At 48.8% G+C, this 27,152-nt stretch overlaps 1 protein-coding gene across 4 annotated transcripts in view; it reads left to right on the top strand.

Annotated features, from left to right (window-relative positions):
- The window catches only part of ZBTB16 (zinc finger and BTB domain containing 16), a 199,985-nt gene that overhangs the window by 97,204 nt on the left and 75,629 nt on the right, over positions 1 to 27,152 (top strand). For all 4 annotated transcript variants that reach the window (XM_032285476.1, XM_032285479.1, XM_032285477.1 and 1 more), the window contains exon 3: positions 124 to 221. In XM_032285476.1, the coding sequence (XP_032141367.1) occupies positions 124 to 221 (98 nt within the window). The remainder of the gene's footprint in view (positions 1 to 123; positions 222 to 27,152) is intronic.

Here is a 27,152-nt window from a genome sequence, read left to right as displayed (position 1 = left end):
CCCTCCTGCTCCCTTTCACCTGTCACCTGCCAGAGGGATGGTTGCCAAGCACCCAGGTAGGAGATGGCCCTGCCTCCTTTCCAGCCAGAGCAGCAGCAACCTCTCTTTTCCTTTCCCTTACAGGAAGCTGCACAGTGGGATGAAGACGTACGGGTGTGAGCTCTGCGGGAAGCGGTTCCTGGATAGTTTGCGGCTGAGAATGCACTTACTGGCTCATTCAGGTAGGCAGGGTCACCTCAGTGGCCCTTTCAGGTACAGGCAACCACCTCCTGTCTGCCTTCACCCCTACTCAGAGCCTGCTGTGGCCTGCACGTCCCCACTGCCAGCTGGGGCCCTGGTCCATCTTGTTCCCTGGACTCTCCCTCCAGGCTCCTGACACAGAAGATCCATCCTGGTGGCGGGGCCACCCCGGATGAACCCACCTTCAAGCTCTTATGGGTTTCCCAGGCCTCACTGGCAACTGGTGCCCCATGTGATCCACCTTCCAAAGTAGACTGCAGTTTCATTAGCGAAACAGTTGCGGAATTAGGTTCTCACCATCTAATGAATCTGACGATTGGGTTCACATTATACAGGAGCCTTTAATTAAATAGGTATAGAAAGGTTGGAACACAAAGCTAGTTATAGCGTGCTGTCTTTTGCAAGTTAATTTCATCCAATTCTAGCGAGGTCGGCTGTGTGACTGCTGGTAATTTTGCTCAGGTTTGGGCAAAGTTGCTCTGCCCCACGAGGTGTGGAATGGGGAGAAGCAGCTGGCATTTGGCATGCCCGGGTGTTCTTGGTGGAGGGAAGGTAGCAGGTCTGATGGCATTGAGGCTTAGGTCACCTGACTTTAGCTGTAGAGGCCTCAACTCTCCTTTGCCAGTCGCATATTCTCTTCCCTTATATTCCCTTGCCTGTCAACCTTGGAGTCATTTTTCAGGGGAGAGGAAGAGGGCTGTTCTTTCATTTGGTTTTGGTTTCTTCTCATGTAGGCCAAGGCCTGCCTCTCCTTTCCCCATATTGGCTCCAGAAACGGGCCCTCCAGGCAGTTTGGTGTTTGTGAAATGGGCTTTGGGGTTGGGCAGACAAAGCTTCAAATCCTGTTTGTGATATGTGCTCTCTGACCTTAGCTACATTCATGTTCTGGACCTCAGTTTCTGCATCTGTCAAGTGCGGTGTTGTTAACTTATATAATTTTTTTGGAGGATTAGGTGATAGAATATATGTTGAAGGCATCTGTAGTAAGCCCCTGACCTACAGTTGGCGTTTAATAAATGTCAGTGGTTTCTGCTTGCACCTTCCTCCCTCATCCTTGTTTCTGAGCCTGTTGCCCTGAGGGTGTGTCCTCCTCCGCCCATTCCCTGCCTGCCTGGGTGTTTGCACCCTCTTTCCCCCCGAGCCCATCACCAGTACAGTCATGGAAGTGCTCCTTGGCCGCCTTTTTTCTGCTTCAGCTCACCACTGCCTTGCTGCAGGGCCCACGTGGTTCTGCACTGTGGTCTCTCTCCCTGGCCCTCATGGCCCTTCCTAAAGTGTCCTAACTCCTTCTCATTTCCCATTCTTCTCTTTTCCAGGCACAGGGATCTATCCACACCTGGCAGCTGGCAGCTGCCTGTCTTGGCGTGTCTGCTGTCCCCATGTCTTCGTGCATTCTGGTCCTCCTTCCTGGGGGCCCTCCTCACCCTGCCTCTGCCTCCACCCAGTCATCCTCCTCCTGCCCCCTTGTCTCACCTTGGTCCAGCACCCCGAGTCCAGGCATTTCTGCATCTGCATCTGCTTGGCACTCATGTACATGTTTTCTTCTGTTTTAATGACTTACACCTTGTATCTTTGTGCTTCCCTTCAACTTTGTATGCTATTGAAGGTTCAGGGTGTGGCAGGTTGCATGAACTGTCTGCCCACCAGGTTGGCTCCCCCTCTCTTACTTTCTTGGTCTTCATTCTTTCCTGCTTTAGCTCACCACTGCCTTACTGCAAAGTGTGAGGCTACCACTTGTTTTGCTTCCTGCCCTAGACCCCTGGGTGGTGCTGGGCACTTTTGGGGCAGTGCACTTCTAGCCTGTTGGTGAAGCCTCCTTGCCCTCTCAGCCCCAGTAAGTATCTTTTCTTATTGCTCTTTCTCTGAGTCCAGGGTTCTGGCCAGACTCATCTTGGTTTGCTTTATGGGCTTGTTGCTTTCTGAGTTCTGTGGCTTTGCTCACCCCATTTTGTCTACTTGGAATAACCTATCTTCCATATTCCTAGATCTTCCAAGGTCCCTCCCATGATGCCAACCCCAGCTGTTCCCCACCTCCAGCCAGAAGCAATTGTGCCTTCTCTGTGCCCGTATTTATTTATTTGAAGCTATCGTTGTGTGCAATGTGTCTTCTGTGTTATGGTTATTTATGGACTTGCCTTATCTCCCCTACTGGAGAGGCGAGGTTACATAGTGGAAGGAACTTGGACACCTACCTACTGCTGATGTGATCTGGGGTAAGAACTATAAGCTCTTACAGCCTCAGTAACCTCATTTGTACAATGAAAATATTTAACACTATCTTAGAGAAGCTGTGAGGCTCACCTTGGATACATACCACCGTGCCTCACATGTAATGGGGCAGATCTTGTCCCCATCAGGTCCAGCACACTGCCTGGCACATTATTGGAGCCAACAAGTATTTGCTGAGTGAATGATGCAGCCTGGGAGGCGGATGAACGACTCTAGGAAACTCCACTCTCCAGACGAGGCCTTCCTGTGGTAGGGACTATTTATGTCCCAAGGACTTACTGTGCGGGGCAGTGGGGGGAGGGCAAGGAGTCAGCCAGGAGCCCCCTGGCTCATATAGTATCCCTCTTCCAGGCAGTGTGACCAAGTGTGAGTTAGCCACTGTCTCTGCTGTGAATCACACATCAGCAGCATTGGTGGGGCCGGTGGGAGCAGCTGCAGAGGGGAAAAGGACCGCTTGCACACTCATGCCAGGTGGGCCTGGCGTCCCCAGTTCAGACAAGAGTGTGACTTTGCGCAACCCCCGTCTGGAGCTGGCAGTTCCCTGGGGAAGCTGACTTTGGTCCCACCTGAGATGCCGCTTCCATGTCCCCTGATCTCATATGGCTGCTCCAGAGGCTTTGGGAGTTGGGTCCTGTTTTCCTAGTTTTTCCTTTCTATGCCTGTCTTATCTGGGCACTGAAGGCTGATTGTGTCAAATGATGTGTCCCTCTGCTAGTCACTTGCCAGTGCCCTTGGAAAGAATGATTTGATGATTAGGCAGGTGTGATGAGTCATAGTAGTGTTTTAATCCACCCTTGCAGATAGCTCACGACCTGCAGTCTGATATTTCTATTCTTTTTTTTTTCTGTTCGGCATACTCCTCACCCTCGTGCTGAGAGGTCTTAAAAATAAAATAGCGCAAGGGGCTTCGTGAGGCTAGACCACTTCCTGGATTGTTTGGCCCCTGTTAAACAGGCCCTGGGGGCCTCTGGAGTGACCTGGCCTTGTTGAGGGAGTTGGGGTCAGAGGGCTGGGCTGGTAGCGCTGGGTCTGCTTACAGATTCCAGTAGTGGTTTACATGTTCTGATGCCTACTGCCAGATGCCTGAAAACAGAGCTAGGTGATGTTCTAGAAGAGATATTGAATTAGATCATGAGAGGTTTTCCTGCTGCTCTATTGTGAAGGCTCCATGAAGAAAGCTGACAGTGAGAATGGGTGCACCAGGTCTGTAGAGTGGACCCATTTTACAGATGATGACAAGGATTGAAACACTCTACAGCCTGGAAGAACAGTAGTTGCTCCAGAACCCTGGGGGGCATGTTTTTTTTTTTTCCAAAGGGGCAGACTATGGAGGAGAGAGTCCAGGATCTGGGTGGGGGTCGTGGTTGCCCCCAGATGCTGCCGCCCGTGCACTGGCACATTCCTGCTGTTTTCTTCTGCTCAGTGGAGCTGAACAGCGCTAACTTCCTGGCTAGCTCTGCGTGCTGCCCCACCCCCTCTTGGCTAGCATCGCCTGTGTTTGTTATTGTAGTTCTGGCTCCAGGCCAGGCCTGGCTGGGAGCCAGACTTGTGGGTACAGTATGTACAGTGAGTGCTGAGCCAAGTTTGTCATCATACACGATTAATTTTTTTTTTTCTAATCTGGTTGGGGTGGGGTGAAGGAGGAGGCAAGAAAAGAGTTTCTCTGATGCTTGAGAATAGGCTGCATTAAATTCAGCAGAGATGTCATTTCTGAAAGGAAGACAGCACTCCGGCTTGTTCTTCCTTTGCCTTTTTTCCTCCTTTCTCTCGCTGTCTTCCTCCTCTCCTCCTCATTTCCCTGTCAGATAGAATCAGCCTGTAGGAGATCGACACTGCAGGTCTTATTTTCAGTGACTAGAATACTAAATTTATACCCCTAAATCAGTTTTCATTGTGTTGAAATTGACAATTTGTTTAATTAGAAGTTTGCCGTATAGGAGACCCTTCTGAGAGACAGTGCCTTCCCTTTTTCTCTCTCCCATACTTTCTGTTTTTAGGTTTTTTTTTTTTTTTTTTAAAGATCCTAAATGGTAGTAGTGAATTTCGGTTTAATTGAAGTTTTCATTTCAATTTGATGTGTTAACTAATCAAGTGTTTATGAGATATACCTGATGATCATAATAAGTTTAAATTAACCCACAATAACCTAACTCATGAACTAATGAGATGACCTGGCCAGGCCTTGCATCCTCAGAGGCAGTTTTGGGGGTGTCAGAAAGGTTTGAGTGTTGGAAAGAGGCTTGGGGTGCGAAGAGAGATGGCCTCCAATGCTTTGCAAAGCCGGCCCTCGTGGAGGGTGAAACTTGGGTGTAGGACTGCGGCCCCTCCCCTTCCTGTGTCCCAGGAAGACTCTGAAACCTCCCTCCTCACCCTCTGCTACCTTACCCCTTGTGGGGATCTGATTTGAAGCATCTGTGGATCCACTGTCTCTTTGGCACTCCTTGTTGTAACATGAGAAGTGATTCCTGGCTCTGAGATGTCCATGCAGAGACCACAGACACATGCAGTGACTCAAGTTGGTTCTGAGATTGGCCAGTGTAAGGTTTCCCATTAGGTAGTATTTCCCACAGCTTGACTTAGTGTCCTGGTGGCTTATAAGCGAGCTCGCCTAGAACTGCTTGCCCCTATTTTTGACTTGGCTGCATATACTTAGGGTTTGAGTATTTATGTGGCCTGTTCCTATTCTGGGTGTGTCATTCATTTTTGGAGCTAGAGGATGTTTAATAATCACGAATTGTGTGTCAGGCTCTGTGCTCTTAACAGTGAAGACTACTACCCACATGCTTGCCCTCAAGGAGCTTAAGTCTAAAGAAGGAGATCAGTATGACTATATGATCATCACACAAGATGGTAGTGTGTGCAACGTGCCAAGAATTCTTGGAGAAATTCGGAGTAGAAGGGTGTTTTGTGCCAGAGGATAACAGAACGGCATTTTGAAAGGTCTCAGTTTGGGGAAGCCCAAGCCACCTATGGAGCCGGGTGGTGTCACCTGCGAGCGTAGGCTGGGCCTGTGGGGAGAGAGGAGGAGGGCAGGGTTTAGAAGAGATGGATGGGGTAAAACTGGAAGGAGTGCCAAAATGATCTGCATTCTCCCTGATGCACTGGAGAGCCACTGAAGGAATAGGAGGCTGACATATTTTTGTGCCTGGAATAGAAGGGACTGTTGAGCTTTTTGATACAGACAAGGCTAGAATACAGGATGAATAAAGCCCCTTGGAGAACATGAAGACTGGCCGTCTATGTTGGGGTGTGGCTGGAGTGTAGAAAGGCCTGTGCCTTCTTCACTGGTTAGGGCCACGTGGCCCCATTCTGCCAGGTGGCAGGCCCCATCCTCCCACTTCTCTCTTACTCTTGTCAGGCACTGTGAGCCTGGCTATTGAGAAGTGTTCCTGCCACGAGGCTCTTCCCCAGAGTCAGAGCCATGGGAAAAAGAATGAGGGCTTTCGCTGATAGACTTTCTGATTTCAGCAGCACCATGGAGTGGCTGGGGCATATCACCTGGGACCTCGGTCATCCTTCTGGCAGGGAAAAGAGCTGGAGGGGTCCGCCAGATTGGATCTCTTATGCTTTCCTCTGCCACGGTCGGATGGAAGAAAGAAAAAAAAAAAAAAACATTACAAGATGGCAAAGATCTGTGGGTTGTCCTTGTTCTGTTTTATTTATTTTTTTCTTTTTTGGAGCACTGAGCTATGGGTTTCAGTTTCTTCTTCTCCAAGACAGAGAAGATGGGGGAAGAGAGGTAGCTGGAAAACTCCCTGTGACTGGGAGGAGACGCTGTGAGGTGGTCCCCACCTTGATGATTGGGGAGGTGCCTTTGGGTCCAAAGATGGCTTCCCCTCACCTTGCCTCTCCTCCAGTTCACCTCTCTCCTCTCAGATTAGGTATCTGCTCAGGGCAGGAGATTGGGGGCTGCCCAGGCTTGTGAGAGCCCATGGCCAATCTATGTACCCTCGGCCTCCTCTCCAGTCAGTACCAGCTTTCCCTTCTGGTTAGCTTCCTACCATTAGGGCAAACCCGGGAGGTCACCAGGAAGAAACTTTGCTCAGGTTTCTCCACTCCCTCCACATGCCTTATGCGGGGCACCTTTGGTTTTCGGGTCAAGGAAGTGGAGAAGATCAGATGGGGGTGGCTCAGAGGCCAGGCTGCCCTCCCTTTGGTCTGCATGGGTGATGTGGATGCAGAGAGAGGAAAGGGTGAAGGGAGCCACTTTCCCCCAGCTCGCTCTTGAACACACTTCTCTTTCTCTCTCTCCCTACTCTGAATTTGGCTTGCTTCCCGAACTTTTTCCCAGAGTGGTGTCGTCACTGGCCTGCCGGCAGGTCTGGATGTTCTGCCAGCATTCCAGCGAGTTTATGATCGCTTGCAGATGCGTCTCCAAGAACACACTGTACCCAAAGCAGAAATTAATGCAGGCTTGACTACCGTCCAAGCCCGTACACGGGAGAGAGGAGAAAGAAAACAAAAACTGTTTAATGCTGTTTATAAATTATACACTGGCTGATGAAAAATACATTTCTTTCCTCTCCCCTTTTACTCTGCCCCCCACCCGTCCTCAGTCCCCCCCCACCCCCGCCCCTTCTTGCATTCTGCCTCAAGAACCTAAACTGAGACCAGAAGAATATGGTTTTGCTTTTTAGCTCCTGTTTTGGCTGAGATCCGAAACCCTGCTGCTGATTCACAGCCAGAGTATTTTTCCCCTTTACCTGATGAAATATACTGATTTTCCAGCCCAGATGGGGTGTTTTGGGTTTTGTTGTCTGGGTTGTTTTTAGTTTTTTTTTTTTTTTTTTTTTTTTTTGGTTTTTGTTTTTTGGCCAGGGATTTTGTTTACAGCAAGTATCAGGTTCCGTGATGGTTCTGGGTGCAATGCTAGCCCCAGGGCAGATAAGTCCCCCACATAACTGCCACCTTAGTGCTGAGGATATGTGTGCCTAGGTCCCCCGGCCCTAGTCAGGCCAGCTGAACCGAGAAAGTTGGGAAAGTTCATGGCAGGTCATGGTTTTAAACAGTGTTTTCACCGGTTCTCTCCCACCCCTTCACCTACAGCCTCTGTGTGAAGAGGGGGTTCACATGACCCTGCCCCCAAATACACATGTCTCTGTCTCCATATGGTGCCTTAGCAGGGGTTGGGGAAGCTCGTTCCATCTACCCCTCTGGATCCCAGCCTCTCCTCCCACCCTGCAAATCCTCCATCCCAATTTATTCTATAAATTCGTTTCCACATTATGTCTATCCATTTACATGGCTTTTGTGTTTTTTAATACTGCTAATGTTTATCATTTGCCCAACAGGCTCGACAGATTTTGCTTCCTGTAGAGCATCGAGGCTTTAGAGCCCCCTCGTTGCTAAGTAGCAGTCTCCCTGTACTGTAATGGGCTGATTTTGTATTCTGTTCAGCGCTGTATCTTATTTTTGTATGCAAGACAAAGTGTTTTGATGGAGGACGATTGCGGCAGTGTCTGGAGGCTGTTTGGAGTTTTATGGGCTGTACAGTACACTGTGTGCTCTCTGAACAGAACACAGGCTGTTGAATTTTGGATTGGATTTGTCATTTCTCCCCCCTCAGAGAGGAGCCTGTCAGATAGAACATTACTTTGAGGGTGGAGGGAAGAAAGTGGAAATTATGTAATAACCTTCTTCCTTCTCTCTCTCTCGATGATTTTTCTATCTCAGCATAGGGTGGTTTCTTCCACACATACCCTCTCTCATGCCACCACATGATTTTGCACAGCTCGAGGATGATGCTCTTATTAGGAAATGAATGGTGCCCTAGAGGGATGGATGCTGGGACATCTGTCTGTCTGACGCTTATTCTCCTAGTCTCCTTTTCCTCCTCTTTGCTCCTTCCATCCTTTCTACATTCCAGGCTGCCTTGCTGGCCCTTGCTTTTGTCTGAGGATGAATAGATAAGGGGTTATTGGAAGGATATTTACATGGGATCGACCCGATAGTGGCAGTGCCATTTCTGATTTCCAGGGCCTTTTTGTCTTCCCTTGGCTTCCCAGACATGCACCCTGCCAGAACGGTGCTTAGGAGGCCTTGCCTTGTTTTCTCCTGCCCTCAGCCCCATTCTCTAGCCCTGTAATCAGGTTGGGCCTGGGTGTCTGCATCTGAGGCTGTGCCCGAGAGGCCCCACCCTGCTTTAGGCATCAGCGCCTACTCTCAGTGTTCTCATTGAGGTCTCTGTGGTGGCAGGTATTTATTTTTCAGCTTTGCTCTTCTCTTCTTCTATTTCTCCCCAATCTGCTTTCATCTCACTTCATCTCTCTGCCCCTGTCCTTTGTGCCTCGGCCTTTTCTTGACTTCCTTCTTGTATTTTCTGTCTTCTTTCTTATGTCTTCATCTGTCTTTGTCTCCATCTGTCTTGGTTGGTCTTTTCTCTGTCTCTTTCTTTCTCTGTCTTTGTCTCTGTCTCTGTCTCCCTCCCCTAACCCACCACCTCAAAGTTTTTGTTAGCTTGGAAGCTGGGCAGTGGTTGGAGCGGAAAGCAAAATGTCATTCTGGCCCAGAGGTCTCCCCAAAGGGGAGGGCTCCTGAACCAGTGTTCCTAGAATGCTCCCAGCACCTAGAACCTCAGGTGCTCTATCCCTTGCCTCTCAGGGGCCAGAGTGGGGCTTCTCTGGCTTGGACCCTGCTTTTGCTAGGTCCCTGGATGTTCCCTCAAAACCCCAGCTGTGTTGAGGACGGGCAAGTGGTTGAGCAGGGTTAGGCTTTGCAAGGTCCTTATTGGACTTTGGTGGTGCTGTGCTCGCCTGGGCCTGTACTGGGCACCTGAGTGCAGGACTCAGCAGCCGCCCTCACACACTCATGCCCTGGCAGCGTGCCTGGTGCTTAGGAGTATTGCGCACTGATAGTATTTGTCAAATACATGAATATCATGTTATAAAAGTGTTTGGACGACTAGGGAAGATCTGGGTTTGGTGGGGCCTGAAGCGTACTCAATTTTGGGTGCCATCTCTCAGAAAAGGATTATGAATATCAAGTGTTAGAGCCCCTCCCAGGGAAGGGGCCGGTGCCAGGGAGAGGCCTGAAGCTTCAGGCCTCGGTGAACACGTGAGAGGTTGCCGTTGAGGGGCCCCACTTGGAACTACTGAGTGGGGTGGCTCAGGGCTGAGGATAGGAGGGTGACATCTGCCTAGCTCTGGGGACCTTCAGAGCATGGGACATCTGTGCTCACAGGCCTCAGGTCTATGTTCTATAGAGGTCAGGCTGAATCCTCCTGCCTTTGGCAAATGGCTCCAGGTCACAGTGGGTCTGGAAATGTCATAGTATTTCACACACTCTTCTCAGCGAGGCTGCTTGGTAGAGATGGACCGTGAGTTCCAGCTCACCCAGAACCACCAGGTAGGCAGCCCCTCTTGGTAGTATCCTGGCCTCCACACTGACCCTTGGTGACTGCTAATGAAATGGCATGGCATCCACCCCTCTCCCAGGTGCTCAACTACCTAGGTCTGTGGCTGTGGCTCTCCTTCCTTCTTGTGGCAGTAGAATTATAAGTATGGTGGGGCAGAGGACTGGGGTGTGTGTGTGTGTGTGTGTGTGTGTGTGTGTGTGTGTAACCATGAGGGAGAAGGGGCCTGAAGGTGATGGAAGGTGTATGCAGACATCACATCTGGGCATCTGTTCTGTGGAGCTTGCAAGACTCTTCCATTACTTGAGGTTGGTGAAGATTGCTGGATTGGACAGTCGTTTGGGTAGAGGGACTCACTTGTTAGAGGGTATGGAAAAGCTGCAGTGATGGTCCCAGAAATGGGGGGCAGAGTCCTCATCAGAACACCATGTGTGCATGTGTGTGTTTGTGTGTGCAAGCATGGGAAAAAGGAGATTGAGAAGAATCATTTACATGAAATACTCAAATTTGTTCCTTGGCTGTAATGGGCCCACACAGACCATTACCTTGAAGATTTAAAAACCAAATGAGCTCATCATATCGAGTGACTTCCACCGACATTCATGCTTGATTGCAAAGCCTGCTTTACCTTTGAATTTCAACTTCATTGTTTGTTATTAATTCTCAGATGGTGGTGGTGTGTTTCCGCCTTTTGGATTCAGCCATGAAAATGTTGATTTTGTGTGATGGATGTGAACGTTTCTCAACCAGACCCCATGGAAGAACCTTTTCATTTTAAAAATAGCCCCATGACCTTTAGGGCTCAGACTGGAGTTTCTGAGGAATCCGGTGGGCTGAAGCAAGACTTGGGTTGACTTTGGAGGGGGCAGAAGTTTGCATTTTTTAAATTTAATAATTTGAGTTTCATATGAATGATTCTGTGCTCCGTGCAATACTATGCATTTTCATAACTGTCTCTTTCACTTTGGGTAAAGGAAGAGAGGGAAAAAATAACAGCAGCAGCATTCTGTGGGCAAAGGAAGAAAACAAGAGAATGGGGCAGAGAACAGGCTAAATTTAAAATTGTAATTGGCTGACTTCCACTGGCTTGCGGGTGTTTTAATGACTCATAATAACTTCATTTAAAACCAGCTGAGCAGAAAATAGATTGGAGAGGAGCCTCGGGCCATTTAGGGTTTTTGGTTTTGTTGTTTTTTTTTTTTTTTTTTTGACAAGCTTGGTTTTCAGCAGAGAGGGCTTGGCTGTGTTCTCTCTCCTCTCCTCTCTCTCTCTCTCTCTCTCTCTCTCTCTCTCTTTCTGAGGGTTGGTGGTCTGCCCAAGAGAGATTCAGGGAGAGTTTTTTGTTTTTTTTTTTTAAACTCTCCCTCCACCCCTTGCTTTTTTAAAAAACTGATTAAAAATAGATGCCTTGAGGTATTATTTTAGCATCAGTAGGATTTTTTTTTTCACCTTTGATGTGGTAAATGGAACATAAATAAAATTGTTTTTGAAATGACTGAATTAATTAGGTAGTAAGGCAACTACAATGCATAAATGTCCTTGGCCGTCTGGCTTTTCTCCCTAACCCTGATCTATATTTGTAGGACGTTCCCTTTTTTCCCCAACCCGCTCCTCCTCTCCCAGCAACCCCTTCTTCCTCTGAGCCTGGACCTTTCCTTTGAATGGCAAGAGTCTTTTATCATCCTGGCAACAGCTGAATGATTTTGTAAAAATCTGTAGGGTTTTGACAGTATTGGTTCTATCTGGTTATCTGGTCAGCTCCAAGAGTTTTGGGACTTGCCAGAAAAGGCTCTAACCTGTCTCTAGTTGTTTTAAATAGGTCCTGCCTGTTTCCCAAGCTAGGACTGGTGCCAGACCCGCAAGTGTTCTTTTTTCTCTTCTCTTTTGAAAAGTCAGCCGACCCAGCCATAGGATGCATCTGTCTGGGCAGGACAAGAGGCCGCCCACATCTGATCGCTCCTAGCCATTTATCTATCCCCTCTTATGGCACCTGTCACCTTCTTTGTTGCGTAGCTATTTATTTGCTTGGTCTTTTTTGCCTACTAGACTCTAAGCTTCTTGAGAACATGTGATTTATTTGTGTCCCCTATACTACCTCACTTAGTAACCTGAATGGTGGTTATAACTCAGTCATTTAAAAAATAACCTAATGGGTGAGTGAACAGGCATGCGGATGGACACATGGTAAGGAACAGACCCAAGACACTGCCTGCTTCCCCCTAGCCCCAGGAGCCAGCAATCTGGATGGGAAGACAAGGACGGAAGGCGGGGACCTTGTCAGTAGCGTGCTCTCTTGCATCCTCACAGCCGGACACATAGCAGGCTCTCAGGAAATATCTGCTGAAGAAGTGAAGGGCTCAGGATGCATGGTTTGGATGCAGGAAGGAGAGAAAGACATTTATTGAAACTTGCTGTGTTCCAGGCACAGTGCTGTGCGTTCTGCATATCTGAACTCAGTCTTTCTTGAACTTTGAAAGACAGATTGTTTTGCAGGTGAGGACAGTAAAGAGTTAACTTGCCTAAGATCATAAAGCTAGAAAGTAGCAGAGCTGGACTCAAACCTCCCTCTCTTTCTCTCTCCTTCCACGCTGTGTCTTGCTTTTCTATTATAGTAGGCTGTGCTGCTGTACCTAGGCCCTGGCCTCATGGTGTTTGAGCACCTGAATGCCTGCTTCTCTGTTTGTAGGGCTAACCAATCTCTCAAACTGCGAAGCTGAGACCAGGAAGGCCCTGTGCCCAAGGGTCCTGGGAGTGGGGAGGGTGGCATAGTAATTGGCTGCTGCCTGAGTGCCTTGCACCTGTGCCACCAGGAGCAGGTGTGGCTTATTAGCCTCTTCCTGCTCTGCCAGAGGAGCATGTGTTCAGTGGTTGTGAGTTGTGGCTATATGACTTCTCCACAGTGCCTTGTAGGGTTGGGGATAGGAGGGTTCTGGGAGCATTGCAGGAGGGTCTGTGGGTTAGTGTGTGGTCCTCCCACCCAAGGAGAGCTTGACTGTGTCATGTCCCCCCTCCTCCTCCCCACTACTCTGCCACGTAAAGAGGAGGGGTGGGAGGAGAGAGCTGTCTGTGGTCCCTCCTGCGTGGCGATGCAGCTGGGTGCTCTGCTTCTGGCAGACGCACCCTGTGATGCTGGGGTGGGGTGAAAGGGGCAGCTGACCTGTGCTGCAGCCCAGAAATGTGAGAACTGTGACCATTTGGGCTATTACTAGCACCTTAGACTTTAGGCGTCTTGGAGTTGCATGTCAGGACGGTTTCGGCCTCCCTGACCTTTCAGATTATGTCCAGTGAAGCTGGACCACTTGACATGAGGCTGCTTATGTCCGTTCTCTGACAGCCTCATCTTCCCCAGGCACATGCTGGGGATACTGGAGCCTTCTCTGGGGAATGAAACATCAGCCAAATGGGAACCAGATGGGAAGGTTGAGCAGCAGACAAACCTCAGTGACTACTCTGGGTCACACGTGCGGCCCTCTTTTGCGGGAGATCGTTTGCGAATGCATTCATCAGTTAGCAACTGAACTGAGGGCCAGTGGTGTGCAAAGCTTGGCAGGGCAGACAGAGGGGTTGAAGTCAGAGTCCTTGTCTGCAAGAAGCTGGTGGTCTGGCTGAGAGGGTGACATGAGCCCCCCTGGCAAGAGAAGGTGATGAGCAAGGCTGGGTGTGCTTGTGACCAAAAGAGGAAGGAGTGAGTGCTGCAGCGTTTAGAGCAGGGAGAAGCTCCCAAGAACCAGGGACATGAGGAAAGCTCCAGGTAGGAGGGTCATGGGATTTTGATGAGGTCTTTGCTGCCAGAGTACCCAGAAGGAGTGCTGTGGTGAGAGTGGACCGCCTTTTCTGGACAAGAGGAAGCAAGAACATGTGTGAGCTAGAACCAGCCAGCCAGGCATCTCTTTCCTCGTCATCGTCCTCTGCCCACAGCCACCTGGCAGAGACTTAGAGTCCAGTTTCTTGCACTTGGGAGTCCTCTGATCCCTGAGATGGCTGTGGCCCTCTGTGGCTTGCAGGTTGAGAAACACTGCATTCAAGATGTACAGCTGCCACTTCAGGGGGCCCCTCCGAGTGAAGGCATCCTCAAAACAAACGCACACGTGAAAGCGAGGCTTAAAATTGGGTGCAGACCCAGAAGATGACACATTTCTCATAAAGGACTTGATGGACTAAAAACTATGTTACGAGTGCCCAGAGCGCCATATGTCCAGAAGACATAGCCCAGAGAGCTGCCTCTTGGTGAGGCTGAGGACAGAGTTGGCCACCCTGGAGGGCAAATGGAGGAAGTGTGAGGACTGTTTCAGGATGGGGCACCTAGGGCTCCAGCCCACCTTCTTGGACCACGTGGGTGAAGCCCCTGTGTATGCTGTTAGTGAAGACTGAGCTTGTTCCCCTCATAGATGGAAGCCAGTGGGAGAGAGGGGCGGATGCCTCGCTGGTCAGTGGCTCCCTCCAGGATTCAACCTGACAAAGACATCTCTTCCAGACTTTTCCCCAGTAGTTAACGCACTCCCTCCTTCCCCCGACGTAGCCCCGTTTTGATTGGAATTCTTTCACTTGCCTGGGACAAGGGGAAAAAAAAGCAAACTCTAAACTTTTCATTAGGTAGTTGGGATGAAAAGTCTTCTGGGGTAGTTGGATTAAACCTCAGCCGCTCTCCCGCTGACTATTATAAGCTAATTGAGCACAGGGAGCTCATTGGCGGCTGCGTTTTGTTGGAGTGATTATGCAGGGCCACAGTCGTTTTCAGTAACAAGGTAACTCCGGGTAAAGGCAGAACTCTCTGAAACTTTTGATTTGCTGTAGTCTTCCTTCCTTGGTTGCCTTTGCTAATATGAGCCTGGGATAAAGGCCCAGAGACCAGATATTTTGGGAGGCTACTGCCTCGCCTGAATATCCCAAATCTCCCAGCGCCTTCATTGGCGCCTAATGGACATAATCCAGCACATCTGAGAGAGCTCTGCTGGGGGGCCAGTTTTGCATTAATTGAGATTTGGGGTCTGGAGTCAGACTGGAGTGTAGGCTTGAGAGGAACAGGTGCAGCCTTTGAAGCTGACCCAGGAGCAAAGAGAAGGGCAGCACACTGTCTTCATTACTTATCTATGCACCGAGAGCAGGGTCTGATTATAGATAATGAGGCCAAATGATACTCTCTATCTCTACTGAGGTCCTGTCTGCCCTGGCTGAGTAAAGCGTGGCCCTGCGTATGTAGGACTGTGATGACAAGCGTGGGGATATTTTCTAGCCATAGGATTCTTGTTGGTGAAACATTCCTAGACAGGCAGTCCTCCCCCTGAACTCCACCCCCATCCAGAATCTCTATCAGGAGCTAGGAGCTGGCTCAGTGGGCTGGGAAGGGCCTTTCAGTGTCCTTTGGAAGGGGCCCTGGGGCCTTGCCAAGCTGAACCTGTCCTCTGGGTGGCCTGCTTCACCTCTGGCCTGCTGCCTATCAGCATTGAATCATGCTCCTCAGAGGACAGCGTGTAACTGTGTTCTCAATATAGCCCCCGGCCCCCCGAGGTGACAGGAAGAGTCATTGTCACGGGAGCACTTCATCTTTCTGACACCACAAGGCCGGCATGGCTTTCTTCCCTACTGCTCAGCCCTACACAGCCTAGAATTCTGCCCTGGGAGCATACATAGAGCTGGGTGTTGTTTTTTTTTTTTTTTTTTTTTTTTCCTATTCTTCATCTCCCACTTTAGTTTTCAGGACTTCACCTTCAGTCTCTGGCCTGGACTCTCTCCTTCCATCTCAAAATTATAAAAGTTTGTCACAGTCAGAGGCTGGCTGAATCGAAGCAGGAATGTGGTGTTTGGTTGAATTGTAAAATTAGCTAGGAAAGTTAATGAGGCATTCCGCCTCTGCCCGCTGAAGAGCAGGATGCTTATGAAGGTGCTTCAAAGCACCCTCCCTGAGAAGGAAAGAAAGGGAGAGAGGAGCAGCAGGGGAAGCTGCCCAGGAAAGTAGAAGAGCCTCGTCCAGGTGAGTTTCCAGGCCTGGGGCGTGCCCTTCACGCGCTTAGCTGAATGGGACCTGAGAAGTCATCCCCTCAATGCTCCTGCTGTGGGTCCAGCTCCATCTACCCACTCTGAGTCCATAGGAGTTCCCTACGGCATGTCTAAGAATGTCCTGTGACTACACACAGCTGGTTATGGCTAGCCCTTCTAGTGCCCAGATTTCCTTTTTGTCTTGGGCAAGGTAGAAGAGACAAAGACTAAACACTTGGCCTTAGAAGGAGGCTGTGACAGAAAGGAGGAAACCAAAGATGACAATGACAGTGGCTGCCAACATTTCCTGGAGGCCCTCAGGTGCCAGGTACTGTGCCCAGTGCTTTACTTCATCTCATTTGAGCCTCACAAGACCCATTTCAAGTTGGTACTACTAGGATGTCCATTTTACAGATGAGGAGACTGAGTTTACTTGCCCAAGATTACCGAGCAAGTAAGAGACAGAGCTGCACTGTGATCCTAGGGCTGCATGAGCCTGAAGCCCCTAGTTTTAACTTCTGAAGCAAAGCTGTTTCCATCCCCTTTCCAGGCTGCCCACTTCTCCCAGCCCACGGCTCACGTGGTACAGATTGCAAGCTTGCAGATGCTCACCCTGAAGCTTTGGAAGTCACAGTCCCAAAGGTGCATGCAGAAGAGCTGCCAACAGGCTATTTTCTGTACACACCAAACTCGCAGGTCTTCTAATTACACCAAACAAACCTTTCTGTTTTCAAGCAGCTATGGGCTTAATATGGCAGATAGTTTCCCACCTTGACCTTTGGCATGGGGGGAGCCAGAAAAGATGAGTTTTGGTTTGTTTTTTTCCCGGCGGGGAGGTGGTTCCTACTCAGAATGGGCACTGAGTGTGACAGGCAATATTTCTGTTTTGAAAAGTGTGGCATCTTAAGCCTTCTGAATTTTGAGCCTGCAAATGTCAGCGCTGCAGTTGTAATGTAACACCTCAATTATGGTGCAGGAGGTAAGGAAGCCAGACTCTGAAACCTGCAAGCCTCTTTAGATCCACAGCCTGAGCCACAATTAAGGTTTCAGAAACACCAAAGGCAAGCCAATGAGTGTCATTTTTAACCGGTTTGAACATTTTACTACTTCCTAACATCAGAAGCACCCGGGCTAGAGAGCCCCGCTTCTTGTCCTCAATAAAGTGATTAAGCTGAATGGGTGTTGGGGAGTATTATTAGGCTGAGAAGGGCTAAAAATAGACATGCTGTGTTTTCTAAAAGCCACAGCAGGCTTGGAGAGAGTGGCAGCATCGAGGTGCCACTGAGGGGCCCGGGGAAGGAGGAGAAAGGGTGGCAGTCTCTGGGGCTCCGGGTCTGAGACGGAGATGGTGGGTGTTGTGATGGATGGGTCAGGTGGTAGGGCCTCTTTCCCCGTTGTCACCAAGAGTGGAGTCACAGTGGAAGCACGTCTGTACCTGTACATATGTATTAATGAATTTAAAGTAAATGACAACTCCAGAGTCTCTAGGATGGATAACTGGGCCTAAAATTTACATACTCAGCCCCAAATAATCGAATTTACCTGCTGTTCTGGGGGAAGGTGTCCAATCTGGGCAGACTATAAGGAGCATAAGCAGGGGGACATGGGAAAGCAGAGACCTTTGGAGCCGAGAGTGAGGATCTGCTTGGCAAAGACTAGATTAACTAGGATGCTCAGAGAAGATGTAATCAGAGTACTTTTTGGTGAACTGAAGGTTAACCAAGAAACCTTGTTTATATCGGTCTTTGTCATTTGCCATCATTCATCAATGTGAGAGTCCATTTTTTCTGCTTTCAGCGAATGCAACTGATTGTCTTTTTATGATAGAACATCTTGCTTGCTTGGAAGTCAAAAGGAGAATGCCTAAGAAGGGAGTCAAGCACGGAGGTATATGCCTAATTAGAGTCTTGTTATAAGTTTCTCCAGAAGATCGGTGGTACCTTTTCCTCCCTACATGTTTTCACACCTTTGAGCTCATTTCTCTCTTTAATAGCTTTAAGTGTCTGGGAGGGGCTAGGAACATGACTTCCACTTTGTAGATGGAGAAACAGGTCAAGAAAAGCAGGATCTTAGAATACGCTGAAGTCTGCAGCAGAGCCCAGTCTAGACGCTGTGCTGCTCCCAGTCCAGGCTCTCTTGGATAGACAGTGTTGCTTCATGCCTGGACCAGGAGGTGAGCGTTGTTCTTAATGGGCAAAGGACTCCAAGAATAGAGTTAGGTGGGCTTCCTATGCTGCCACCCTGATTGAAGTGTTTTTTTTTTTTTTTTTTTTCTTTTATGCTTCCTAGCTATGAGACCTTGGGCAAAAGAACTAAACTTTTTAAACCTCAGTTTGCACATCTAAGACTGGGATTACAGGTGGCTCCTGCCTGTAATCCCAGCACTCAGGGAGGCCAAGGCAAGCAGATCACCTGGGATCAGGAGTTCGAGACCAGCCTGGCTAACATGGTGAAACTCCATTTCTACTAAAAGTACGGCAATTAGCTGGGCATGGTGACGGGCACCTGTAATCTTAGTTACTCGGGAGGCTGAGGCAGGAGAATCACTTGAACCTTGGAGAGGAGGTTGCAGTGAGCTGAGATCATGTCACTGCACTCCAGCCTGGGCAACAGAGCGAGACTCTGTCTAACAGCAACAACAACAAAAAAACGTTTGCACGCGTATAAAATGGGGGGTAATTGTAGAGTTGCTGGGAGAATTAAATGGTACATTGCACGTAAAGTAGCGCAATGCTTGTATCATCATGAATGGGCATCACATGTTATTAGTATTTTTATTGTGATGACTGTCAACACTGTGGCAGCAGCACCATTGCGACTACTCATTTCAGGGCAGCCTTTGTAGGATCCTTGGAAGTGAAGGAGTGAAAGTATTGATGTTGTGCTCCTGTTGAGTGCACGTTCTGTGCTGGGCACCTTCATGTGCGTCATCTTGTTTAAACCTCCCAACGACCTTCCATTTCTGAGTGAGTCGTGTCAGTGCTGTCATATAACGTAGAAGTCCTGCCTTTAAGGTAGGAAGGATATATCATCATCCCTTTAACAGGTGAGGAAACCAAGGCTCAGAGAGTTAAGCTGCTAATGCTCCTGACTTAGCTAGTGGGTAGCTGAGCTACCGTCTTAGTTCTGTCAACATCAAGTCCAGGTTTTCCACTAAACTGCCTGTGATGGGAGCAGGGGCCTTGGCTTAGACAGCCTCCTGTGCAGACTGAAGGCTGCCTCTTCCCTGCAGCTTGACCTAGATGTCTTAGGGGTCTCTGGCACTGCTTCCTGGTGGAGTTTCCAGAAGAGAAACTCTCATCCGCAGGGCTTGTACAGCTCACAGCCAATTGTCAGCAGATAACTTGTATGCAGAACTCTGCCAATTGGTTTCTTGAAGAGTGCAATGGTTATCACACTTGTGACAGCATCTGGAGCCTTGTAAAAGGCTTTATTTCTTGTCATTTGTTGAAATATTATTACCTAAGGATATTTTATCTTAGAAACAAATAAAATACATACACACTGCAGAGACAGTTGCAAGTGGTATTGGAGAGAGATGCCAGGAGAATGGAGGGGATAGGGGATTCTGAGAACCAAGCAATGAAGGAACTGTCCATATTGAGATCCTCAAGAGATCCCAACATTGAGAGAAGACCCGGCATTCTCTTCAGTCAGTGGGAAATGAGGGAGGCAGGGACCAGCCTGGAGAAAGCACGGGAGGACCAGAACACCATCGAGGCTGAGGAACGCTGCCTCCTATCCCCTTTAAAATACTCAAATCAAAAGTCAGTCGGCAGGAGTGTCAGGGGATGCTGGGGGACCGGGGCAGGGACAGGTATCAGCTTGAAATGGGTGGGGTAGGCACTTGGATCCTGGCCACCGCACTTGGAGGGGTCTTTTCTTTTTCTATTGCCCAGGCAATATTGTCAGTCCTATTCAGAGGAAAGGAGAGGGGTGTGTGTGTGTGTGTGTGTGTGTATGTGTGTGTGTGTATAAAACCCTCCATGCCATATTTAGGGTGCGGGCCTGTGACGGAGCATTCTGAAATTGCTTCAGAAGAAAGGAACAGAATAAATAAGGATGGGAGGAGGAGACCGAAGGTTCAGATCACAGGCTGAGCTTTGGGGCTGCTGCGGGCCAGCAGAAACCTCGCTTTTCATTCTGAACTTCTCTCCTGAAAATTCCCAAGTGGGGACCTGGGAGGAGGGTGATTGTTGGTGGTTAGGAATTGCGGAGATGTCCCATAAAATCATGGCAGAAACCGTTACTCCTACGTCTCTGGCCGGATTATCCAGCCTCTCACAAATGCCAAGGCTGCAAAGCTATCTTTTAAACAAAACAAAGTTATGAACACTTGAAAGCCCAGGTATTCCCTGAAACTCAGGGATCAGTCTCTGGCACAGCGTCACTGGCTCAGCCTGACTCTAGCTAATGATTCTCCCAATGTCTGGACTGTCTGTTCCATTTTACCCACCTGATAGAGCAGAGTATTCACCTTGAAAAGGATACTGCTGGCTTAACCAGGGAACCCAGTTCTTTTTTCTATTGCCCAGGCAATATTGTGAATCCTACTCAGGGGAGAAGGGTATGTGCGTGCATGCGTGTGTGCGTGTGTGTGCGTGTGTGTGTGTGTGTGTGTGTGTGTGTCTGCATAAAATCCTCCGTACCACATTTAGGGTGCACTTGGTCTCAACAGTACCTTCCCAACACTAAGGGTTTTAAACATTTGCACTCTCATGTATGGCCACATTTAGCTTTCTTTGCCATGAGCATCCATCTTCTCACAAACACCTGCTCATCTTTTGTCCCTTAGAGATGTCCCAGTTTAAAACTTGTCAATTCAAGACGGAGAGGTGAAAGGATTCACCAAGGGTTACACAGCTCAGGCAGTGACAGTGCAGACCCTAAGTCAGTTTCTCTTGTACTTTGGAAAATCTTGTGTGCGCTGGCCAGCAGAACCTTCCTTGAGCCAATTGTCTACCCTGCCTCATCTAAGGGTGGTCCTGTCTGCCATTCCAAATAGCATAATACCATGTAGACGAGAGCCCCAGAGAACTTAGTGTCTCATTTACCCAAGGCCATTTTACTCATGGCGATTGGACCTGGCCTCCCAGAGCTGTGGGGCTGGAAATATTGTGGGTTGCATACCCTGTAGGGTGTGGCCAGGGGCTGTCCTCCTGGGGCTCATCAGCTTAATGAAGTGAAATTATTCTATCATCATGCTAATGACTGTGACTTGAGCACCTGTTATGTGCCAGGTACTTCATATAGGTTCTTGTTTAAGCTATCAGAATTAATAGCTTCATTTTCAGGAGGGAAGTGAGGCTGCAAAGTTGATGCCGGTACCATGCCACCAATGAGTGGTAGTGCCCTAAAGTCATCTCTGGCTTTGAGCTGCTGTGGGACATCATTTTGAGGGGCCTGGCCATTAACCTCTGAGAGATCTCTCAGTTGGCAAGGTATGTCTGGAAGGAAGTCTGGTTCATCACAGCAGGGGCTGACATTCCTGCACTACAGTAAGAGAGATTTTGTGCCCTATTGCTGATTACCACTATTCCATGATTGCCCAGACATAGAAGTTGCCAGGAGAAGAAAGAGATTAGAGGCAATGGTAAGATGAATCCTTGAGTCAGTACTTTTGGGCTTCAGAAAGATTTTTATTTTATTTTATTTTTGAGGCAGTGTATTGCCCTGTTAACCAGGCTAGAGTGTAGTGGCACGATCTTGGCCCACTGCAACCTCTGCCTCCCAGGTTTAAACAATTCTCATGCCTCCTCTGTAGCTGGGATTATAGGTGCATGCCACCATGCCTGGCTAACTTTTTGTATTTTTAGTAGAGATGGGGTTTCACCATGTTGCCCAGGCTGATCTCAAACTCCTGAGCTCAGGCAATCTGCCCATTTCAGCCCCCCAAAGTGTTGGGGTTACAGGCATGAGCCACCAGACCCAGCCTGTACTTATTTAAAATCTTCAACAGATCTATTTTCCTATTTATTGTATTTTATTTAAAATAATTCACTTGTGTATTTTTACAAACATAATTCATTTCAAACTGGTTTGCACTCCCTGGTTCCCTTCTGGGTAGGAATAGGAAGGTAGTAATACCATTAAACATTGGCCATGAGTGGTGATGGGAGCCATTTCCTTGATCTTCTCCTGGGAAAGACTGATCTGACCCCGTCTTTACTGGTGTGTTTTGGCTGGAAAGGCAAGAATATTTTAAATTGTGTGATGCGTCTGTTGCATGCAATTGATGTTTGTGTGTGTCTTGTATATTGCCATTATTTTATCTCCTGATGTCAGTGAGGATGTTGGTGTTAATGACAGCTAGCATTTATGAGGCAGTTACTGTATGCCAGACACAGCATTAAACACTTTACATATATTACTTAAATTAATCAGCCCTCAGCCGACCCTGTGGAATAAACACTCTGAGCCCAGTTTTCTAGGTGAAGAAATAGGCCCCAAAAAGATAATTCACTTCTCCAGGGTGGTCACTAGACATGGCAGAACTGGGACTTGAACTGGAGTTTGTTGGATTCCAGAGAGCGTGCTCTTCACTGCCGTACTGTTCAGCCCAATGTCGAGTGCATGTGTTTGTTCTGGCTCGAACAGTGTTTCTAAGCCTGTTGGATTACCTGCTGGTGCTAAAAGTGGTAACAAAAGAGCTTTCCAAGCCACTCTGGCTGAGAACTGAGTTGCAGGGATAAGGGACAAGGTAGACCTGTGTGCTCTCTGTGGGACTGGAGAGAGGGACTGGGATCCCAGTAAGAGACAAGGGCACCATGGAGCTCCCTGGTAGCATGACATTAATTGGGTAGGATAAGAAATGTTCTCTCAGTCATAAAGATGTCTCAGCATTTTCTCCTGACCTGTTCCACGGTTTCCTCCTCTGCAGAGTGGATATTTAGCCACACATCAGGTGTCAGTCATTTGCCGGGTCACTGGTGGGACACTGGCTTCTGGGAATCTGAAAACCACCTGTCCTCAATCCCAGGTGACTCCCGTTTTTCTGTCGCTCAGCCCGGGAGACTTTCCTGGAGTCTTCCTCTGTCCTATATTTATGTGGGGCCCTGTATCATTAGTTCATTCACCTTCCCGTCCTGTAGTGAGGCTGGACTCAGGATTTTCCCTGCAGCCTTGTCACCCACAGCTACCCTTGAACCATATCCTGGGCTGATCGATGGGCCTGGTTGTTTTCCTTTCAGCTAGTGTTTGCCCACCTGCTTTCCCTTTTCCCTCTTTCCTGAATCTGTGTACCTTCCAGAAACTCTGGTTCTGGATAAGCTTTTTGTTTTGTTGATAAAGGAGAAAGAGCGAGAGCGAGAGAGAGAGAGAGAGAGAGAGAGCGAGCCTTCAAGCTCCTCTCCAGGAGTACACATCTCCTTGAGGGAAAAGAACACGCAGTGCCGGCCTTTGGAATTGGCAGCCAGTGTACTGTTCTCCATCTGATAAGAGGTACTGTAAATAAAACTGTACACCGTGGCCTGTTGTAAAATGCCCTGAGTCCGTACTCATTGTTCTGACAGCTTATGCTTTTTTTGGGTCTGCTGTTTTGGTACACTCTGTACTTCCTTATGTAAGCAGGCATGCAGATCTCATCAGAACATTCAAGATGTTTATTTTAAAGTCTCAAGGAATTTTGAAAAAAAAGGACACACCACTCAACATTAGATGCTGGCAAACATTAGGTGTTTTTTCAGTTTCCTTTTTTTCCCTTCTTATTATTAGCATGGGGGTGGTAGAGGTTTTGGAAAGGGAGGGATTTGGATTTGTTTTCTTCACTCACCGGCTTCTGCCTTATTTCCTTCAGAGAGACACCACGCATATCTGATTGCATTCAGTATCTTCTGCTTCCTGCCTGGATGCCCGGGACCCCCTGAGCCCCATTTCTGGTTAGGGCAGAGGGAGGGAGGCTCTTTGTCAAGGGAGAGAGGGCAGCTGTGGGGAACTTGCATGGCTCCTACTGGATTTCAGCTTCATTGTCGTTGAGATCTTGGGCATTTAGAGAAAGCTTTATGTTTTTGGAAGTGCCCTTCTGGCTGTTCCCTCCTTTGATTCCTGTGAGTTGGGGTGATCCTTGGCACAGAGGGAGAGAGGCTCCCACACACAGAGGCCTGAGTCCTGCCTCTGGCATGTGCATTCTCTTTCCATCAAACTTCAACCAGCTTTGAACCTTCCTCCTTCCTTTATCCCCAGCCTTCTGGAGGTGTCAGGAAGTCAGGGAAAAACAGGAGAAGAGTAGGGGTCTGGAGAACCCAAAACCATCAGAGAGCTCCCTGCTCCCTGCAGGGCGATGCTTAGAACATCCTGAAGCTCTCATCTGCAGGGTCGCTGGGAGACTGGCAGGGGCAAGAATATCTGTCTGTCTGTTTCACAACTGGTACCTGGAATGTCAGATAAACTCAGTGCCTGGGGTAGGGAGTAGTTGCTCGGCAGATCATTGCCTGGGGGCAGAGGGGCAGGAGGCTCACTGAGGGAGGGCTTGTTTGTTGGCTGCCACAGTGAACCCAGCTGGGCTGGGCTGGGAGCAGACATGCTGATGAGAGGGAGGCCTTGCACCAGAAGCAGCAGACAGCCCCACTTCCTAACCTTTCCTTCCTTTTCCTCTCAACTCCGTGAGACCTAGCCAGAGACCATGTCCTTATTTTAAAAAAGGGGTAGTAGAGAACTGAGTGTGTAGAATAAGGACTCTGCCACCCCCTAGGGGACAGACAGCTTGGCAGTGCCCCGAGTGGCCACTGCACCCTTCTCAGGTCAGTTCTGCACCCAGGAACTTGCCTGGGGCCTTCTTTGTTTAACAAGCATTTAGTGACCACAGACTGTATGCCAGGCATGGCTCAGGGCATCAGGATATGGTAAAGCCCAAGACAGGTGGGAACCTGCTCTCACAGAGCTTACAGTCCATTGGGAAGATGGAAGAGAGCCCCAAATACAGGACGGTTGAATGGGGCTCCAGGGCCTTGTCCAGGGAAGATTTCAGAGCCAGGTTGGTGAATAGCTGCTGATACTGACAAACTGGTTCTATGGCAGATTTTTCTGCTCCCCTCAACAAAACAATCACTCATCTTTAAATTAGAGGAACAACGTGGAGTGTGCGTGTGTGTGTGTTCATGTATGTGCAGGTGTGGTGCCATATGTCTTTATGAATGTGAGTCTCACTTTACACAAGATAAATGGCCCCCAAATAACTGTGTGTCCAATTCCAGTAAAATCAATCATACTTTAATTGCATGAAAGGAGCTCTTTCTTTAAAGGAAAAGTGACTGGAGATAATGGAAGCTACGACTTACTGGTTCTACATATCTACCCACCAGCTGTGGGGTGGAGCACTTTCCCCACCGTGTCATAACTCTCCGAGGAACCTTCTCTTACTGCTCCCATTTTACAGCTGAGGCAACAGGCTCCCTGAGATTGGCAGCTTGCTGATGATTTGACCTCTGGTCTGTCTGATCCAAATGTGGAGCTCTTAACCACACTGCACTGCCTCCTGTGGTACAAAACCCACCAAGGACCTCTGCTGTCCACAGAGTGTTTCGTGATTGACAAGGAGTTTTGTATTCACCCATGTCCGTTATCCCATTTGCTCCTCACAGCAGCCTCAGGGAGGCAGGCAGACAGGATCATTCCCATTTTACAGATTGGGAAATCAGTCCATCAAGGTGTAATGACTCACGTGATGCCCACAGCAGTGAGTGGCCAAGTTAGGCGTGGGACCTAGTGCTTTTGGCTTAGATCCTGCTGTTGTCCTCGGTTCACTTGGATCTGTGACTGCTGTGGATAGCGAGGGTCTAGCCCCCTTTATCTTCTGCCATTCTCCCTCTGCTATTTAGTTTCTTTCCGCAATCTATTCCTTAACTTCCCCACCCTTGTGTCTCCCACCTCGACCTCAGGCCATCCCGTGCAGCTGGCCTCCTTACATGTCTTCCCTTGCCTGGTGTGGGTGTTCTCACATGGTGGCCTTGCTTTCCACAGATGTCAGCGCATCTGCGAGGTCCTCCCCGACTACCTCATGTAAAAGAACAGCCCTTGGCACTCTCCGTTTATCTTCACTTAATGCCTTTTTTTGTTTTTGTTGTTTGTTTTGAGGCAGAGTTTCACTCCTGTCTCCCAGGCTGGAGTGCAATGGCATGATCTCAGCTCGTGACAACCTCTGCCTTCCGGGCTCAAGCTGTTCTCCTGCCTCAGCCTCCTGAGGAGCTGGGATTTAAAATTCAGCTACCACGCCTGGCTAATTTTTGTATTTTTAGTAGAGATGGGGTTTCGCCATGTTAGCCAGGCTGGTCTTGAACTCCTAAGCCGAAGTGATCTACCCATCCCAGTCTCCCAAAGTGCTGGGATTACAGGCCTGAGCCACCATGTCTGGCCCTCTTCCCTTAATTTATTTCTCTTTTTATCACTTATCACCACCTGGCCTTTTCTATATTTACTTGCTTTTTAAAAATCTGCCCTCCCCTCTTGAACGTAAGCTCCCTGTGGGAAGGGATTTCGTCTCTTTTGTTTATTTACTGTAATCCACCTCTTGGCATGTAGTTCCTGGACATTCAAAAGCCAGCCCCTGTGTGTAGGAAGGATATGGGAAGTCATGGCCATCCCAGAGCTGTGTCCCTGGAGTTCTCCCCACTCCAGGTTGAGCCCCAGGAAATTTTGTGGGTGTAAATGCTGCTGCTAGGTCCATGCGCACCTGCTGTGTTCAGCTGGCATGACCTCCTTCCCTCCCCTTCACCCCCTCCCATTGATGCTTTATAAATGTATTAGTGGCTGCATGATGTCACCGTAATGCATTTTGGGAATAGCCATGTGGTTTATACACACTTGAGTTGCTTTGAATGCAAACCTGACATCATACTGAAGGCAGCAGTGAACAACATATGCACAGTAAACAGGCAGAGACTGTCTTATTGATTAACAGATGAGGCCTCTATTATCGATCAAAGCTTGGCGAGGAAATTTATCACTTTTAATTTCAGGTCTGCCAAATATTTCTGCCTCTGAGCCAGCCATTACAGAGACAATTTTAAGGCACAAGCCTCCTTGGGAGAGAGGATTTCGTCTGCCTCGCCCTGCTCCGCTCACGTGTCCGTGGAACTGTGCCTGTCTTTGGTCTCACCCTGGAGAGGTGGGGGGAAGTCAGAGCCTGTCCGGGTGGGTGTGGGAGTATTGGGGCTTCATGAGTGGGGGCTAGCAATGGGAGCTGACATTTGTGTTATCCATGTGTAAGGAGGGATCTGGCCCAGAGTCACTGAGGACAGGGACTTTCACATACTCAGCTCAGTGTCGTGACTTCAGTGAGGTGGGGGTGGAGTGGCGGGACTTTGAAGGCAAGCAGATGTGGTCAGGCTTGGACCGAGGGAGCGCCTGTACTAGATCGTGT

The sequence above is a fragment of the Sapajus apella genome, unplaced genomic scaffold (assembly GCF_009761245.1).
Source record: "Sapajus apella isolate SASKATOON/1434 unplaced genomic scaffold, GSC_monkey_1.0 scaffold16, whole genome shotgun sequence".
NCBI lineage: Eukaryota > Metazoa > Chordata > Mammalia > Primates > Cebidae > Sapajus > Sapajus apella.
The sequence above is the reverse complement of the archived record's forward strand: the minus strand, read 5'-3'. Positions and strand labels throughout refer to the sequence as shown.